The sequence below is a fragment of the Bufo gargarizans genome, chromosome 6 (assembly GCF_014858855.1).
Source record: "Bufo gargarizans isolate SCDJY-AF-19 chromosome 6, ASM1485885v1, whole genome shotgun sequence".
Lineage (NCBI taxonomy): Eukaryota > Metazoa > Chordata > Amphibia > Anura > Bufonidae > Bufo > Bufo gargarizans.
In genome coordinates, this window is record NC_058085.1 from 103,423,200 (window position 1) to 103,440,596 (window position 17,397).

General features: G+C 41.5%; 1 protein-coding gene across 2 annotated transcripts; it reads left to right on the forward strand.

Annotated features, from left to right (window-relative positions):
* The first annotated feature begins 11 nt into the window (after positions 1-11).
* Positions 12-15,538, forward strand: LOC122941193 (membrane primary amine oxidase-like). Of its 2 annotated transcripts, none has more exons than XM_044298249.1 (4): positions 12-888; positions 4,697-4,982; positions 5,452-5,581; positions 14,669-15,538. In XM_044298249.1, exons 1-4 carry the CDS (start codon positions 108-110, stop codon positions 14,954-14,956), a joined length of 1,485 nt encoding a protein of 494 aa, XP_044154184.1. In that variant the 5' UTR covers positions 12-107; the 3' UTR covers positions 14,957-15,538. The 2 variants fall into 2 exon arrangements, with proteins under 2 accessions (XP_044154184.1, XP_044154183.1); XM_044298248.1 differs by having other exon boundaries at positions 14-1,689.
* The last annotated feature ends 1,859 nt before the right edge of the window (positions 15,539-17,397 follow it).

The following is a 17,397-nucleotide window of genomic DNA, read 5'->3' on the forward strand; positions in this document are numbered from 1 at the left end:
CCAGCAAGTTAAATAGGCAGGAATGAGTGAAAGGCATTCATTCTAAGCTAAGGCGTGGAGTTCAAACCTTTACACTGGAGGAGCTGATGGTTTAATTCAATCCAAACATGAATGTTAAAATCGTGACTGCACTTCTCATCTTGGCAGTTGCCACCATTTTAGCTTTGGTTTCTGTCCTTTTGTTTGTATCCAAAACAAAATCCTGTAATTCTGGGAATCAGAAAACATCTGCTTTGAAGCATAATGACCAGAGCTTGATATTTTCAGACCTAACACATGCAGAACTTGATCAGGTGGTGGCATACCTTAAGAAGAACATTAATGAGAATCTGGTGGACATCTCCAAAGCTGACCCTTCTTCCAACTGTATATATTCCGTGGAACTACTGCCTCCCAGCAAAAAAGATGCCTTATTGTATCTGGATAAAGGAGGACCTAAGCCCAGGAGAGAAGCAATGGCTGTTGTATATTTTGGAAGTCATTCCGAACCTGAAATAATGGAGTATGTGGTGGGACCTTTACCAAATCCTACATACAAGAATGATGTTACTCTTCAAAGATATAAAGGAAAACTGCCATATCACCGTAGACCGGTCATTGGCAGTGAATACAAACAGATACGACAGCACTTTCTTCTCAAAGAGTACCCCAAAGCAAAAAGTTTCCTTAAGGAAGTATTGGGCTATAATGAGTCAGACAGTGAATATTTTGCTGCTTTGACCAGTGCTCCAAGAGGCTTTGCATCTGGAGAAAGGCAAACCTGGTTTGGTATCTTCCTTAACACTCAGGGTAGTGGATTTTTCCTGCATCCAACTGGGTTAGAACTTCTATTTAACCATAAGAACCTGGACTATAATAAGTGGAGTGTGGAAAAAGTGTTTTATAATGGTGAGTACTTGCAAAGTTTGTCTGAATTGGAGGAGAAATTTAAGAAGCGACAGTTGAAGGTAGTTCAGATAAAAAAGCCACACCATAAGGATGACATTGCTTCTCTGAATCCCCCAAAAAGTTCAGTCTCTGATATCCCTCTGCAATATGAACCACAAGGTGCCCGATTCAGCATCAAGAACAACCAGGTCTTGTTCCACCACTGGAGTTTTGCATTCGGGGTTAATGTGAACAGAGGACTCAGGTTATATGACATCAAGTTTAAGGGGGAAAGGATTGTTTATGAGCTTAGCATTCAAGAAGCTATATCTGTGTATGGGTCCAATGCTCCTACTGGAATGTCAACTAGGTATATGGATGGACACTTTGGCATTGGTCGTTCGATCTTCCAGTTGGTTCGTGGCATTGACTGCCCTTACCTTGCAACATTTATAGATACCCATTACTTGCTAGACTCAGACAGCCCAGTTCTTAACAAAGGATCCATCTGCATATTTGAACTCAACACTGGCATTCCTTTGAGACGACACTTCTCAAGTCTTGGTTCTTCTTACTATGGTGGTTTGGCCAACACTGTTTTGATCATAAGAACTATTGCCACCCTTGGAAACTATGATTATGTGTTTGACTTCATGTTCTATCAAAATGGGGCTATTGAGTCAAAAGTTCACGCAACAGGGTATATAAGTACATCTTTCTTCATGGATGGAGGTAAACAGCATGGAAACAAAGTAGGGCCTTATACTTTGGGGACCATCCATACACATTTTATAAACTATAAGGTGGACCTGGATGTTGGAGGTAAGTAAATCTCAATATGTATGAACTAATGGGGGCAATTATCAAACTTGTGTAAAGTAGAACTGGCTTAGTTGCCCATAGCAACCAATCAGATTACACCCTTCATTTTCCAAAGGAGCTGTCAAAAATGAAGGGTGAAAATCTGATTGGTTGCTATGGGCAACTAAGCCAGTTCTACTTTACACTAGTTTGATAAATGACCCCCTAAATCTCTTAAACCTTCATCTTTATAGAGTAAGTAGATGTTTCACAACAATTTATAGTGGTCACCTGTAAAAACATAAAGTAAGGCTCATTAACTGCATTAGTAGCAACCTCAATGTTAAACTGCTGTAACTAATTAGATATTGTCATTGTGTGATGTGAAAAACTGGTATTCTTCAAGCCATAAGTCATAATTTAGAGTACCAGCATAGAATGTGGTAAACTCATAATCAATATTGAGAGTACTGATACTTGATATTTGCAAAACAAAGCAAGTTCATGAAGATATGCATTCTATTACTGTATCATGCATAAGATAGAAACATAGAATGTGTCGGCAGATAAGAACCATTTGGCCCATCTAGTCTTCCCAATATACTGAATACTATGGATAGCCCCTGGCCCTATCTTATATAAAGGATGGCCTTATGCCTATCCCATGCATGCTTAAACTCCTCCACTGTATTTGCAGCTACCACTTCTGCAGGAAGGCTATTCCATGCATCCACTACTCTCTCAGTAAAGTAATACTTCCTGATATTACTATTAAACCTTTGCCCCTCTAATTTAAAACTATGTCCTCTTGTAGCAGTTTTTCTTCTTTTAAATATTCTCTCCTCTTTTACCTTGTTGATTCCCTTTATGTATTTAAAAGTTTCTATCATATCCCCTCTCTCGTCTTTCTTCCAAGCTATACATGTTAATCTTTCCTGGTAAGTTTTATCCTGCAATCCATGTACTAGTTTAGTAGCTCTTCTCTGAACTCTCTCCAAAGTATCAATATCCTTCTGGAGATATGGTCTCCAGTACTGAGCACAATACTCCAAATGAGGTCTCACTAGTGCTCTGTAGAGCGACATGAGCACCTCCCTCTTTCTACTGGTAATTCCTCTCCCTATACACCCAAGCATTCTGCTAGCATTTCCTGCTGCTCTATGACATTGTCTGCCTACCTTTAAGTGTTCTGAAATAATGACCCCTAAATCCCTTTCCTCAGATAACTGAGGTTAGGACTGATAGATAGGCTGTGCATAAAATACTACTGTGAATTTAGAATATGGGATGTTCATAAAAGTATTGAGAGGATCAGTTGCAAGAAAAAGTATGTGAACCCTTTGGAATGATATGGATTTCTGCACAAATTGGACATAAAATGTGATCTAATCTTCATCTAAGTCACAACAATAGACAATCACAGTCTGCTTAAACTAATAACACACAAAGAATTAAAATGTTACCATATTTTTATTGAACGCACCATGTAAACATTCACAGTGCAGGTGGAAAAAGTATATGAACCCTTGGATTTAATAACTGGTTGAACCTCCTTTTGGCAGCAATAACTTCAACCAAACGTTTCCTGTAGTTTCAGATCAGAAGTGCACAATGGTCAGGAGTAATTCTTGACTATTCCTCTTTACAGAACTGTTTCAGTTCAGCAATATTCTTGGGATGTCTGGTGTGAATCACTTTCTTGAAGTCCTGCCACAGCATCTCAATCGGGTTGAGGTCAGGACTCTGCCACTTCAGAAGGTGTATTTTCTTCTTTTTAAGCCATTCTGTTGTTGATTTACTTCTATGCTTTGGGTTGTTGTCCTGTTGCAACACCCATCTTCTGTTGAGCTTCAGCTGGTGGACAGATGGCCTTAAGTTCTCCTGCAAAATGTCTTGATAAACTTGGGAATTAATTTTTCCTTCGATGATAGCAATCTGTCCAGGCCCTGACGCAGCAAAGCAGCCCCAAACCATGATGCCCCCACCACCATACTTCACAGTTGGGATGAGGTTTTAATGTTGGTATTTTGTGCCTCTTTTTCTCCACACATAGTGTTGTGTGTTTCTTCCAAACAACTTTGGTTTCATCTGTCCACAGAATAATTTGCCAGAACTGCTGTGGAACATCCAGGTGATCTTGTGCAAACTGTAAACGTGCAGCAATGGGTTTCTTTTGGACAGCAGTGGCTTCCTCTGTGGTATCCTCCCATGAAATCCATTCTTGTTTAGTGTTTTACGTATCTTAGATTCGCTAACAGGGATGTTAGCATATGCCAGAGACTTTTGTAAGTCTTTAGCTGACACTCTAGGATTCTTCTTCACCTCATTGAGCAGTCTGTGCTGTGCTCTTGCAGTCATCTTTACAGGACGGCCACTCCTAGGGAGAGTAGCAGCAGTGCTGAACTTTCTCCATTTATAGACAATTTGTCTTACCATGTATTGATGAACAGCAAGACTTTTGGAGATACTTTTATAACCCTTTCCAGCTTTATGCAAGTCAACAATTCTTAATCGTAGGTCTTCTGAGAGCTCTTTTGTGCGAGGCATCATTCACATTAGGCAATGCTTCTTGTGAAAAGCAAACCCAGAACTGGTGTGTGTTTTTTATAGAGCAGGGCAGCTGTAACCAACACCTCCAATCTCATCTCATTGATTGGACTCCAGTTGGCTGACACCTCAATCCAATTAGCTCTTGGAGATGTCATTAGTCTAGGGGTTCACATACTTTTTCCACCTGCAGTGTGAATGTTTACATGGTGTGTTCAATAAAAACATGGTAACATTTAATTCTTTGTATGTTAATAGTTTAAGCAGACTGTGATTGTCTATTGTTGTGACTTAGGTGAAGATCAGATCACATTTTATGACCAATTTGTGCAGAAATCTATATCATTCCACGGGGTTCACATACTTTTTCTTGCAACTGTATTTGCAAGAAAAGCGCTGGTGCAGAGGGTAAGTTACATTTCTTAGATTATTTATGACAGTTTGTTATATTGTGTTAACACTATATAATTTTTGGTTGCAGGAATAAATAATTCTTTGGTTGCTCATGATATGGAGTTTCAAGATCAGGTTGTTCCCTGGAATCCAGAATGGAAATTGCAGCAAACAGTGCTCACCAAGAAAGTTCTGGCGTCTGAAAACCAGGCAGCATTTCAGCAGCATGGCCCCATGCCTCGTTATATGCAGTTTGCCAGCAAACAGAAGAATAAGTGGGATCATGAACGTTCTTTTAGGATCCAGATGGTCAGCTTTGCAGGAGACTATCTTCCAGAGAAGAGTTCTGTCCACAACTCAATGAATTGGGCTAAGTAAGTGTAATATCATAGAATATCTAGCATCACGAATGATTTCATGGACAGTACCTTAAAGGGGTTGTGCGGGTTCAGAGCTAAACCAGACATATCCCAATTTTCACACAGGAAGCCCCTCTGATCTAAGCGTTGGAGCATTTCATACTCAGATGCTCTCCCTTGCCCTGTGCTGCATCCCGCAGGGCAAGGTCCGTTTATATTTTTTACACTGCTAGACGGAAGCTTTCACCTAGCAGTGTTGCTGGTAACGTTACCGGCACTAATGGATGGGCTTTAGCACTGCCTTAGCCGTTTTACAGGCTAGGGAAACTCTAAAGCCTGCCCTTTAGTGCCAGTGACGTCAACGGGCTTACTTTTAGGCGGAAGCCTCCCCCCGGTACGTCACATGATCTCCAAAAAAAGAGTTTACTGTCAAGTGATCCTCTTGGGTTTATGCTATTCCAATGTATTTTCTTGTACTTTCTAGGTATAAGCTGGCTGTAACCAAACACAAAGAGGAAGAACATACGAGCAGCAGCATTTATAACCAAAATGACCCATGGTCACCAACAGTTCAGTTCTCTAACTTTATTAACAATGAAAATATTATAGACGAGGTAAGTATCTGGGAACCTGCAGTCAATGATCCATGGTGGACTTTCTATAATATGTTTTTAACAGACCAATTTTTAGGATGTGCTGTGAAAATTCAAACCTGATTGGCAAAACCACAGTCTATATCAAATATCATAAATATTTTATGCACGTCATACCAGTCCCACTGGTACTCTCTACCTTGCACACCACTTATTGTGGAAATGGCCTAACCGATCACGGGTGTTGGCTGTATAATACTGCAGGCACCCCTCAGTCCAATTAGCACCCAGAGGAGTCACGGGGCTACAGTTGGTTGCTATGACAGCCTGGGTACTTGCAAAGGCTTATAGCACTGTCATAGCAAACCCTGATCTGAGGCACAGCTTGGCAGGTAACCTGTCAGAATCAAATCACGGAAAGGTATATTCAGTGTTTACCGTACTGTTTTTTTAAGAAGTCTCACTGCCTGAAGAACGGTTAAAGTAAAACAAAAAATAAACTTTATTAATAAATATCAATTAAAAATGGGCGATTAGGGACCCTCCTTAGTCCAAAAGAGACAACAAAAGAGGAGGAGGTAATGAGGATCATTGGGACTTTTGATGCAGGGCATGAAGCGGTTAAAAGTATACTTATCCGCCATTGTGGTATTCTACGTACAGACCCAGATATAGGTGACTTAGTGGGGAACTGTCCATTAATAACTTATCGTAGATGTAGAAACCTCAAAGATAGACTCTTTCACAGCTACCTCACACCCACACAAACACAAACCTGGCTGACATCCAACCTTAAAGGCACATATAAGATGCAGCGGCTGTGTCACATGCAACTCCATCAAGACAGGCAAAACCTTTACCAGCACAGTCACCTCGGAAACGTACGACATTCGATCATTAATTACACGCAGAACCACGGCAGTCATTTACTTGATGACATGTGACTGCGGACTGCAATATGTCAGCAAAACGATACGCGAACTGAAACGCAGGATAGGGGAACATCTAAATGATGTCCGAAATAACCGTGACAACCCAATTGCACGACACGTGTGTGATGTGCATGCTGGTAATACTAAAGTTATGCACTTCCTAGGTATTGAACATGTGCGCCAATCTCCAAGAGGAGGGAATCTGGACAAGAGAATACTCTAAAAAGAACTGGAGTGGTCTTAATACTGAGAGACCGAAGGGTCTAAATAAAGTTAGTGCTTCATTGAGTAGTCCAATATAGAGTAGTGACCCTTCAATTTTTCATTATTGGTGCTATCTTCCCTCCTTATTAATTACTTATAATATTCACAGTCTTCGTAACAAAACAACCAGTTGGTAACAGATATTCAGTATGTTATACTTTACCAGCATGATATGATGATATAACATTATAATGATACCCAGTATCCTCCTCTTATACTAATATAAATACAATGCGTTTTCCTCTTTGTGTTTTTCCTCTGTAGCTTTGCTTTCCATATGAAGAAAATATAGTACCCTTTATTGTCTATGTATTGTTATTAGCCGCCTTATGGTCCCCCGCTTCTCTTGTGCTGCATGTCAACGGGAGGGGAACGCCTTTCATGATATACCAGGACTCGCAGAATGAGACATGGGTGTGATTAGGATGTCTGACCACACCCACGCCCTCCTATAGGTCCGGATCGACAGCGACCTTCGTTTCTCCCCTTAACAGGGTGCATCCCTATTTAAAGAGCAGGACCCGTCAGGCGTGTACGGCCATCATAGTGCCGATGCACTGCATGAGACACGTGCAGCGTCTTCCGCTGGCGCAAATATTAGATAGATTACCGCCTCTCAGACCCCAAAGCCTAGATCCTGATGAAGTGTCCAAACAAAAGGGCACAGAAACGCATCGAGCGGGCTGAGAGAGTTGAAAATAGGTAGCCATATGGTGGTGGTCAATTGGTATACTGCGCTCAATTTTGCTACTAATAGTGAGTCCTGCTGAATAAAGGTCTTCTATAAAACGCTGGTATCCCCATATAGCGATCCCTAATTGGGCGTTTAGTGGGACACTGGTGTGTGGAGTGTCATTACGGACCTGGTGGTCCAAACATATATGATCAGCCAGGAGAATGACCCCAATCTAAAGTGGGCCAAGTCATGCACTACAACTGCATGGCTGACTGTATATGCATCTGCAGTAGAGTATGACAATAATTGAAAAATCTACATACTGTAAATTCTTGTTGATACTCTCTCTGTGAATTAGTGGGTATAACACTCATTCCCCACACTGTACCAAAAAGTGATGAAATAGATGGGGGTATAGGCACATATATACCTTTGTACCTTACCCCTAAGTTGTGTGGGAATAAGAGTGTTATTTAGCAGACAAGATTTGTTATATCACACTATATATAGTACAGACCAAAAGTTTGGACACACCTTCTCATTCAAAGAGTTTTCTTTATTTTCATGACTATGAAAATTGTAGATTCACGCTGAAGGCATCAAAACTATGAATTAACACAATGAACAATTTGAGAAAAAAAGGAAATGGATCGCACATCCACTGCAAATGCTATGATCTCATCCCTGCATTTCTGCAGGAGACAGCACTAAATAGCGCATGTGTACCACCTCCATGCTGCACGCTAAATGAGGCATTAGTGTACATTTTGATCAAAAGGCGTAAGCCCACTCACCGCGTCAAGGTCGCCTCAATGAGTGGGTCCTAACCTAAAATTGGCACGGCGCTGCACGGCGACCACCAGCGCTGTGGCGCCATCCCGTCCGGCGGCGGGACCCAGTGGCCAAACAGCACCCCTGCTGTCTGACCATGCCAGACCTAGCTCTGGGCCCCACCAACCAGCCAGAAAAACAGCACAGTGGCCCCCGTGCAGCATCGCACCATGTGAACAGTTGTCTAAGCTCACCTGCTCTGAAGCTCAGAATTAACACATGTGGAATTATATACCTATCAAAAAAGTATGAAAGAACTGAAAATATGTCATATTCTAGGTTCTTCAAAGTAGCCACCTTTTGCTTTGATTACTGCTTTGCACACTCTTGGCATTCTCTTGATGAGCTTCAAGAGGAAGTCACTTGAAATGGTCTTCCAACAGTCTTGAAGGAGTTCCCAGAGATGCTTAGCACTTGTTGGCCCTTTTGCCTTCACTCTGCGGTCCAGCTCACCCCAAACCATCTCGATTGGGTTCAGGTCCGGTGACTGTGGAGGCCAGGTCATCTGGCGCAGCACCCCATCACTCTCCTTCATGGTCAAATAGCCCTTACACAGCCTGGAGGTGTGTTTGGGGTCATTGTCCCGTTGAAAAATAAATGATGGTCCAACTAAACGCAAACCGGATGGAATAGCATGCCGCTGCAAGATGCTGTTGTAGCCATGCTGGTTCAGTATGCCTTTAATTTTGAATAAATCCCCAACAGTGTCACCAGCAAAGCACCCCACACCATCACAACTCCTCCTCCATGCTTCACGATGGGAACCAGGCATGTAGAGTCCATCCGTTCACCTTTTCTGCGTCGCACAAAGACACAGTGGTTGGAACCAAAGATCTCAAATTTGGACTCATCAGACCAAAGCACAGATTTCCACTGGTCTAATGTCCATTCCTTGTGTTCTTTAGCCCAAACAAGTCTCTTCTGCTTGTTGCCTATCCTTAGCAGTGGTTTCCTAGCAGATATTCTACCATGAAGGCCTGATTCACACAGTCTCCTCCTAACAGTTGTTCTAGAGATGTGTCTGCTGCTAGAACTCTGTGTGGCATTGACCTGGTCTTTAATCTGAGCTGCTGTTAACCTGCGATTTCTGAGGCTGGTGACTCGGATGAACTTATCCTCCGCAGCAGAGGTGACTCTTGGTCTTTCTTTCCTGGGGCGGTCCGCATGTGAGCCAGTTTCTTTGTAGCGCTTGATGGTTTTTGTGACTGCACTTGGGGACACTTTCAAAGTTTTCCCAATTTTTCGGACTGACTGACCTTCCTTTCTTAAAGTAATGATGGCCACTCGTTTTTCTTTACTTAGCTGCTTTTTTCTTGCCATAATACAAATTCTAACAGTCTATTCAGTAGGACTATCAGCTGTGTATCCACCTGACTTCTCCACAACGCAACTGATGGTCCCAACCCCATTTATAAGGCAAGAAATCCCACTTATTAAACCTGACAGGGCACACCTGTGAAGTGAAAACCATTTCAGGTGACTACCTCTTGAAGCTCATCAAGAGAATGCCAAGAGTGTACAAAGCAGTAATCAAAGCAAAAGGTGGCTACTTTGAAGAACCTAGAATATGACATATGGTCAGTTGTTTCACACTTTTTTGTTATGTATATAATTCCACATGTGTTAATTCATAGTTTTGATGCCTTCAGTGTGAATCTACAATTTTCATACTCTTTGAATGAGAAGGTGTGTCCAAACTTTTGGTCTGTACTGTATATTCCCACAATTTGCCTGTCTCAGTATGAGAAAAGAGAGATTTGCCCATTTTAATTGCTATTTATTAATAAAGTTTATTTTTTGTTTTACTTTAACCGTTCTTCAGGCACTGAGACTAACCTGTCAGAATCCCATAGACTACAATAGTATCAGAAGATCGCATGTACAAGTCCCCTAAGGGGACTAAATATTACAGTAAAAAATGATAACGTTTTAAAAAGTACTAGCAGGTGTTACCACATCTGAAAATGTCCACGATATTAAAATATCAAAATATTTTTACTGGGCACTCATGCCGTAATGAAAATAAATGCACAATTTTTTGGTCACCTTGTCATCCCAAAAAATTGCATAAAAAGAGTACCAATAAAAACTACAGGTCACCACGCAAAAAAACAAGACGTAACATGACTGACAGAAATATAAAAAAAAGTTATGTGTTTCAAAAAATTGTGACGCAAACATTTTAAAAATATTTTTAAATGTTTTGTTTTTTTAATTGGTAAAACATAACAAAAACTACACACATTTGGTATCACCATAATCATACTGACCTGCAGAATATGGACATTGTGGCATTTATAGCTTATAGAGAATACTGAAATAACAAAACCTAAAAAACCTTGGTGGATTTGTGTGGTTTTTTTTTCCCCATTTTCCAATACAAGATATGGTAAATTTAATAGTGCCATTAATAATACAACTTGTGCTGCAAAAAATAAGCCCTCATATAGCTATGTGAATAAAAAATTTCAAAAGTTGTTGTTTTTTGAAGGTAGTAAGGAAAAAGGATAGGATAGGTCATTAATATTAAAAGCCCGTAGAACCCCTTTAAGTGAGTAAATGTTAAAGTGGCCATACACATTAGACAAACAGTCCTAACTTTCTCCGATGTCAGTGGAAAAGAAGAATGAATTTCTTATTTTTTTTTACTTTCACTGATATTGAAACTACGTTTGGATGTCCATTATTTATTTGGATTAACTATAGAGGGGCAGAATCTGTGATTTATCTACATTCATTTACCTTGTAATAGGAGACCTTCCCAAAAGAGTCTATTATGTCTCTTAATGCTCTTAAGGAGCTTAACGGTTCAGACAAAATCACGTCATCAGCAAATAGGCAAATTTTGTTTGGACGATAGCCTACTGATATACCTCTAACAGAAAGAGTCCTGACTAATTCTGCAAAGGGCCCCATGACAAGGGTGATTCTGGGCATCCGTGACGAGTACCATCAGTTATTGCAAATTATCTAGACAGGGTCCCATTGATTAATATTCGGGTCGAGGGAAGTGTATAAAGGGATTTAATAGCCGAGAAAATCGGACCTGCAAACCCGAAGGACTCTAAAGTCCTAAAAGCGAACCCCCAGTGTATCCTGTTGGACGCCTTCTCCGCCTCCAGAGTAAAGAGCAGAGAAGGTGTCCGATGCCTCTCCGCATGAACTGCTCCGATGCTTATGTCAGGGGGGCTGCAGGGGAGAGAAAGGAGGGATGTCCGGGTTCAGCTCTGAACCCGGACAACCCCTTTAAAAGGAGTAGATCTTAAAAGGAGAGAAAATATAAAGGACAGATATAATGTATTTTTGAATTCACTCCAGGTTTGGAGAAGACACCACATCTGGCCTTTTATATTGTCTCTCCTTTTAAGATTTACTACTTATTTCGTCTTTTAAACCGGCATGCAGAAACCTGACTATGTGGTCATACCCTAATGTGTATGTGTAACTTTAGGCTTAAAATACATGCTAAATACACATAAGGTAGCTGTTAGCTGAACAAGCTATCTCTCCTGACTGCATTTGTTCTGACTGGGTGAACGGGGCTCCTCTGGTTGCAGTTTATGTGAACAAAAGGATCAGGTAGCTGAACTGCCCAAGCCTTATCTACTCAGACATCTGTTGTCAGGGTAGAATTGAGAGGCCCCCATTAGATGGGTAAGCAGTCCTGCCAAATCAGGGAGTTTGATTAAGGCTACATTCACACGATCATATGTGTTTTGCGGTCCCCCAAAAATATGGATAACGTTCTTTTGACATCTGTATTGCATCCATTTTTTTGCGGATCAGTTGTAAAAATGTCCTTATCCGCATGTTTTTTGCGGTGCTACAGATCGGTCATACGGATGCTGAAAGCACATGGTGTGCTGTCCACTTTTTTTGCTGACCCATTGAAATGAATGGACTCGAAACAAAATCAGTTTGTGTACATGAGGCCTAGTGCTACAAGAAATACTGGCAATTTTATCCGTACTTTCCCTTACTGCATAAATAGAACAGTATACAGTATATCAATATCAACTGTCTACAACTGTCTTTCTATAAAGAGATTCCAGAAGGACTTCTTATAGTTCTTATAATTGTATGCACTTGTACTGGTTTTTGGTTGAGTAATACAGGATCTAAACTTGATAGTCGAAAAATTTAGAACACAATATAGTTTTACAGTTATTTTTATATGTCAGTAAGACATTTAAAATGGTTTTACGTTTTATACTAATGACCAGGGGCGTAGCTATAGTAGAAGCTACGTGGCCCAGCCTCAGCCACCTGGGAGGAGGACTGAAGGATTGTATGGTTAGGGCCCCCTTAACAATATTATACAATGACAATATATATGGTGACAGTATATACAGTGACATGACATACAATATATACAGTGGATATAAAAAGTCTACACACCCCTGTTAAAATGTCAGGTTTCTGTGATGTAAAAAAATTAGACAAAGATAAATCATTTCAGAACTTTTTCCCCCTTTAATGTGACCTATAAACTGTACAACTCAATTGAAAAACAAACTGAAATCTTTTAGGTAGAGGGAAGAAAAAATATAAAAATAAAATAATATGGTTGCATAAGTGTGCACACCCTTAAACTAATACTTTGTTGAAGTACCTTTTGATTTTATTACAGCACTCAGTCTTTTTGGGTATGAGTTTATCAGCATGGCACATTTTGACTTGTCAAGATCTGCCCACTCTTCTTTGCAAAAACACTCCAAATCTGTCAGATTGCGAGGGCATCTCCTGTGCACAGCCCTCTTCAGACCACCCCACAGATTTTCAATCGGATTCAGGTCTTCTGGTGAAGCCATTCCTTTGTTGATTTGGATGTATGCTTTGGGTCGTTGTCATGCTGAAAGATGAAGTTCCTCTTCATGTTCAGCTTTCTAGCAGAAGCCTGAAGGTTTTGTGCCAACTTTGACTGGTATTTGGAACTGTTTATAATTCCCTCTAGCTTAACTAAGGCCCAGTTTCAGCTGTAGAAAAACAGCCCCAAAGCATGATGCCACCACCATGCTTCACTGTGGGTATGGTGTTCTTTTGGTGATGTGCAGTGTTGTTTTTGCGCCAAACATATCTTTTGGAATTATGGCCAAAAAGTTCAACCTTGGTTTCATCAGACCCTAACACCTTTTCCCACATGCTTTTGGGAGACTTCAGATGTGTTTTTGCAAAATGTAGCCTGGCTTTGAGGTTTTTCTTCGTAAGAAAAGGCTTTCATCTTGCCACTCTACCCCATAGCCCAGACATATGAAGAATACGGAAGATTGTTGTCACATGTACCACACAGCCAGTACTTGCCAGATATTCCTGCAGCTCCTTTGATGTTGGCCTCTTGGTAGCCTCCCAGACCAGTTTTCTTCTCGTCTTTTAATCAATTTTAGAGGGACGTCCAGTTCTTGGTAATGTCACTGTTGTGCCATATTTTCTCCACTTGATGATGACTGTCTTCACTGTGTTCCATGATATATCTAATGCCTTGGAAATTCTTTTGTACCCTTCTCCTGACTGATACATTTTAACAATGAGATCCCTCTCATGCTTTGAAAGCTCTCTGTGGACCATGGCTTTTGCTGTAGGAGGGGACTAAGAAAATTTCAGGAAAGACCAACTAGAGCAGCTGAACTTTATTTGGGGTTAATCAGAGGCACTTTAAATGATGGCAGGTGTATGCTGACTCCTATTTAACATGATTTTGAATGTGATTGCTTAATTCTGAACACAGCTACATCCCCAGTTATGCAACCACATTATTTAAGTTTTTTTGTTTTCTTGCCTCCACCTAAAAGATTTCAGTTTGTTTTTCAATTGAGTGGTACAGTTTATAGGCCACATTAAAGGTAGAAAAAGTTCTGAAATGATTTATCTTTGTCTCATTTTTTTACAGCACAGAAACCTGACATTTTAACAGGGGTGTGTAGACTTTTTATATCCACTGTACATGTAAGAAACAGACAGGGCAGCTGCAGGAATGAGGGTTGCATGGGAGCAAAGGATTGCTGGGGGTTGAGGGTTCATTTAAAAAATTTGCTGGGGGGGCCAAGTCTGTTCCAGTTACATCACTGCTGAGGACCTGTCTTCAGGATAGGTCACCAGTATTTGATTGGTGGTGGTCCCGGGTGTTAATGAGGTAGGTCATGGCCTTCTCCCAGCTTACCCTAGGCCAGTGACGTCAATTCGAGTAAATGGGACTGAGCTGCGATACCAAGCAGAGCCGCTATATAATGTACGGCGCTGTGCTTGGTAAGCTGCGAGGAGTCCACGGCTCTCACTGGAGTGCCGCAGCCTGCTCAAACAGCTGATTGGTGATGGACCAAGGTGTCAGACCCCCACCATTCAGATAAAACAGTTGGAAAACTCCTTGGCTATTGGTTGCAAATTGAATAACTATTGCTTTGTTTCTAGGATTTGGTGGCTTGGATAACAACTGGCTTCCTGCACATTCCTCATGCAGAGGACATCCCCAACACAGTGACAGCCGGAAATGGAGTGGGCTTCTACCTCAGACCTTACAACTATTTCAATGAGGATCCTTCAGTCTTTTCAGAAGACGCTGTGTATTTCCAGCCACATGAAGACCTCAGTTCATGTAGTGTCAACCCTCTAGCGTGTTTATCTCAAACAGCCTCATGTGCTCCTAAAGTGCCTCAGTTTACTTACAATGGGTTTGATAACGAGTATATTATACTCTAGGAAAATTGATATGGCTGGGGACTGTAAAATACACATTTAGGTTTTTAAGAGTAAACAATAATAATTGATAAACATGTCTATAATATCAATAAATTGACAATATTAAGATATGTGCTGATTTAATTCCGGGTTAGATGAGAATTCCCGACTACTGTGGACATTCTTGACCAGTTTTCAGTAGAGTAGAAGGCAGCCGCATATTGTTGACTGTCTTATCAACATGACATCTTAGGTAGGTATCTGCATCTCCTTGGACTACTATGTGTAAAGCTGGCCATACACATTCGATTCACCACCATATGTTTGGAAAGTGAAGGGCAGTTGTATTTTAACAGACACAGTTCTTTTTTTAATCCGACAAAACTAACTGCTGCCAATGGTGTCTGGAAGTCTCTTACATCCCTCTCCCTTTTCACAACACACACAGGCTCAGCCTAGCTGATCTTGCATGTGAATGGGGAGGTAGGGAGAGACAGAAATATAAATGCAACACTTTCGGTTTTGCTCCCATTTTGCATGAGCTGAACTCAAAGATCTGAAACATTTTCTACATACACAAAATACCCATTACTCTCAAATATTGTTCACAAATCTGTCTAAATCTGTGTTAGTGAGCACTTCTCCTTTGCCGAGATAATCCATCCCACCTCACAGGTGTGGCATATCAAGGTGCTGATAAGACAGCATGAATATTGCACAGGTGTGCCTTAGACTGCCCACAATAAAAGGCCACTCTGAAATGTGCAGTTTGATCACACAGCACAATGCCACAGATGTTGCAATGTTTGAGGGAGCGTGCAATTGGCATGCTGACTGCAGGAATGTCTACCAGAGCTGTTGCCCGTGCAATGAATGTTCATTTCTCTACCATAAGCCGTCTCCAAAGGCGTTTCAGAGAATTTGGCAGTACATCCAACCGGCCTCACAACCGCAGTCCACGTGTAACCACACCAGCCCAGGACCTCCACATTCAGCATGTTCACCTCCATGATCGTCTGAGACCAGCCACCCGGACAGCTGCAGCCACAATCGGTTTGCATAACCAAAGAATTTCCGCACAGTCAGAAACCGTCTCAGGGAAGCTCATCTGCATCCTCGTCATCCTCATCGGAGTCTGGACTAGTGATGTCGCGAACATAAAATTTTCCGTTCGCGAACGGGCGAACCGCAATAGACATCAATAGGAAGGCGAAGTTGAAAACCCACAGGTACTCTTTGTGGCCACCTGGACTGTGGCATGTCGGAGGGGGATCCATGACAAAACTCCCATGGAAAATTACGTAGTTGACGCAGAGTGTGGTAAGTTGAAATCGCAATGCGATTTATAGAACTTGAATTGATCGCATTGCGATTTCAACTTTCTCAAATCCGACAGTACATTCTAGCATGGAGTCGTTCCCATGGTGATAGGGACGCTCCATGAGCACGGAAGTCAGCAGTTCTGTTGAAATCGCAATGCGATTTATAGAACTTGAATTGATCGCATTGCGATTTCAACTTAGAGCTTCTGCCGACTTCCGTGCTCATGGAGCTCCATGCTAGAATGTACTGTCGGATTTGAGAAAGTTGTAATCGCAATGCGATTAATGCAGGTTATATTAATCGCATTGCGAATTCAATTTAGAGCTGCTGGGTTCCTAATGGTTGTATTGCTAGAATATAACGAAGATTGAGAATATAGTGCTATATTCGTTATATTCGTCAATTCTAGCAATACAACCATTAGGAACTTAGCTTGCATTCACAATGCGATTAATATAACCTGTATTAATCGCATTGCGATTACAACTTTGTGACACTGCAGCTTCAATATTAATCTAAGATGGATGCTGTCCTTGCTTTTTGATAGGCGGTGGGAGGGTCTGGGAGGGAGGTATGCTGATTGGCTGGAATGTGTCTGCTGACTGTGAGGTACAGGGTCAAAGTTTGCTCAATGATGATGTATAGGAGGCGGACCGAACATCGCATATGTTCGCCTGCAGCGGCGAACGCGAACAAGCTATGTTTGCTGGGAACTATTCGCCGGCGAATAGTTCGGGACATCTCTAGTCTGGACCTGACTACAGTTCGTCGTCGTAACTGACTTGAGTGGGCAAATGCATACATTCGATGGCGTCTGGCACATTGGAGAGGCGTTCTGTTCACGGAAGAGTCCCACTTTTCACTGTTCAGGGCAGATGGCAGACAGCGTGTGTGGCGTTGTGTGGGTGAGCAGTTTGCTGAAGTCAACGTTGTGGATCAAGTGGCCCATGGTGGGATTATGGTATGGGCAGGCGTATGTTATGGACAACGAACACAGGTACATTTTATTGATCGCATTTTCAATGCACAGGGATACCGTGACGAGATCCTGAGGCCCATTGTTGTGCCATTCATCCACGACCATCACCTCATGTTGCAGCATGATAATGCACGGCCTATATTGCAAGGATCTGTACACA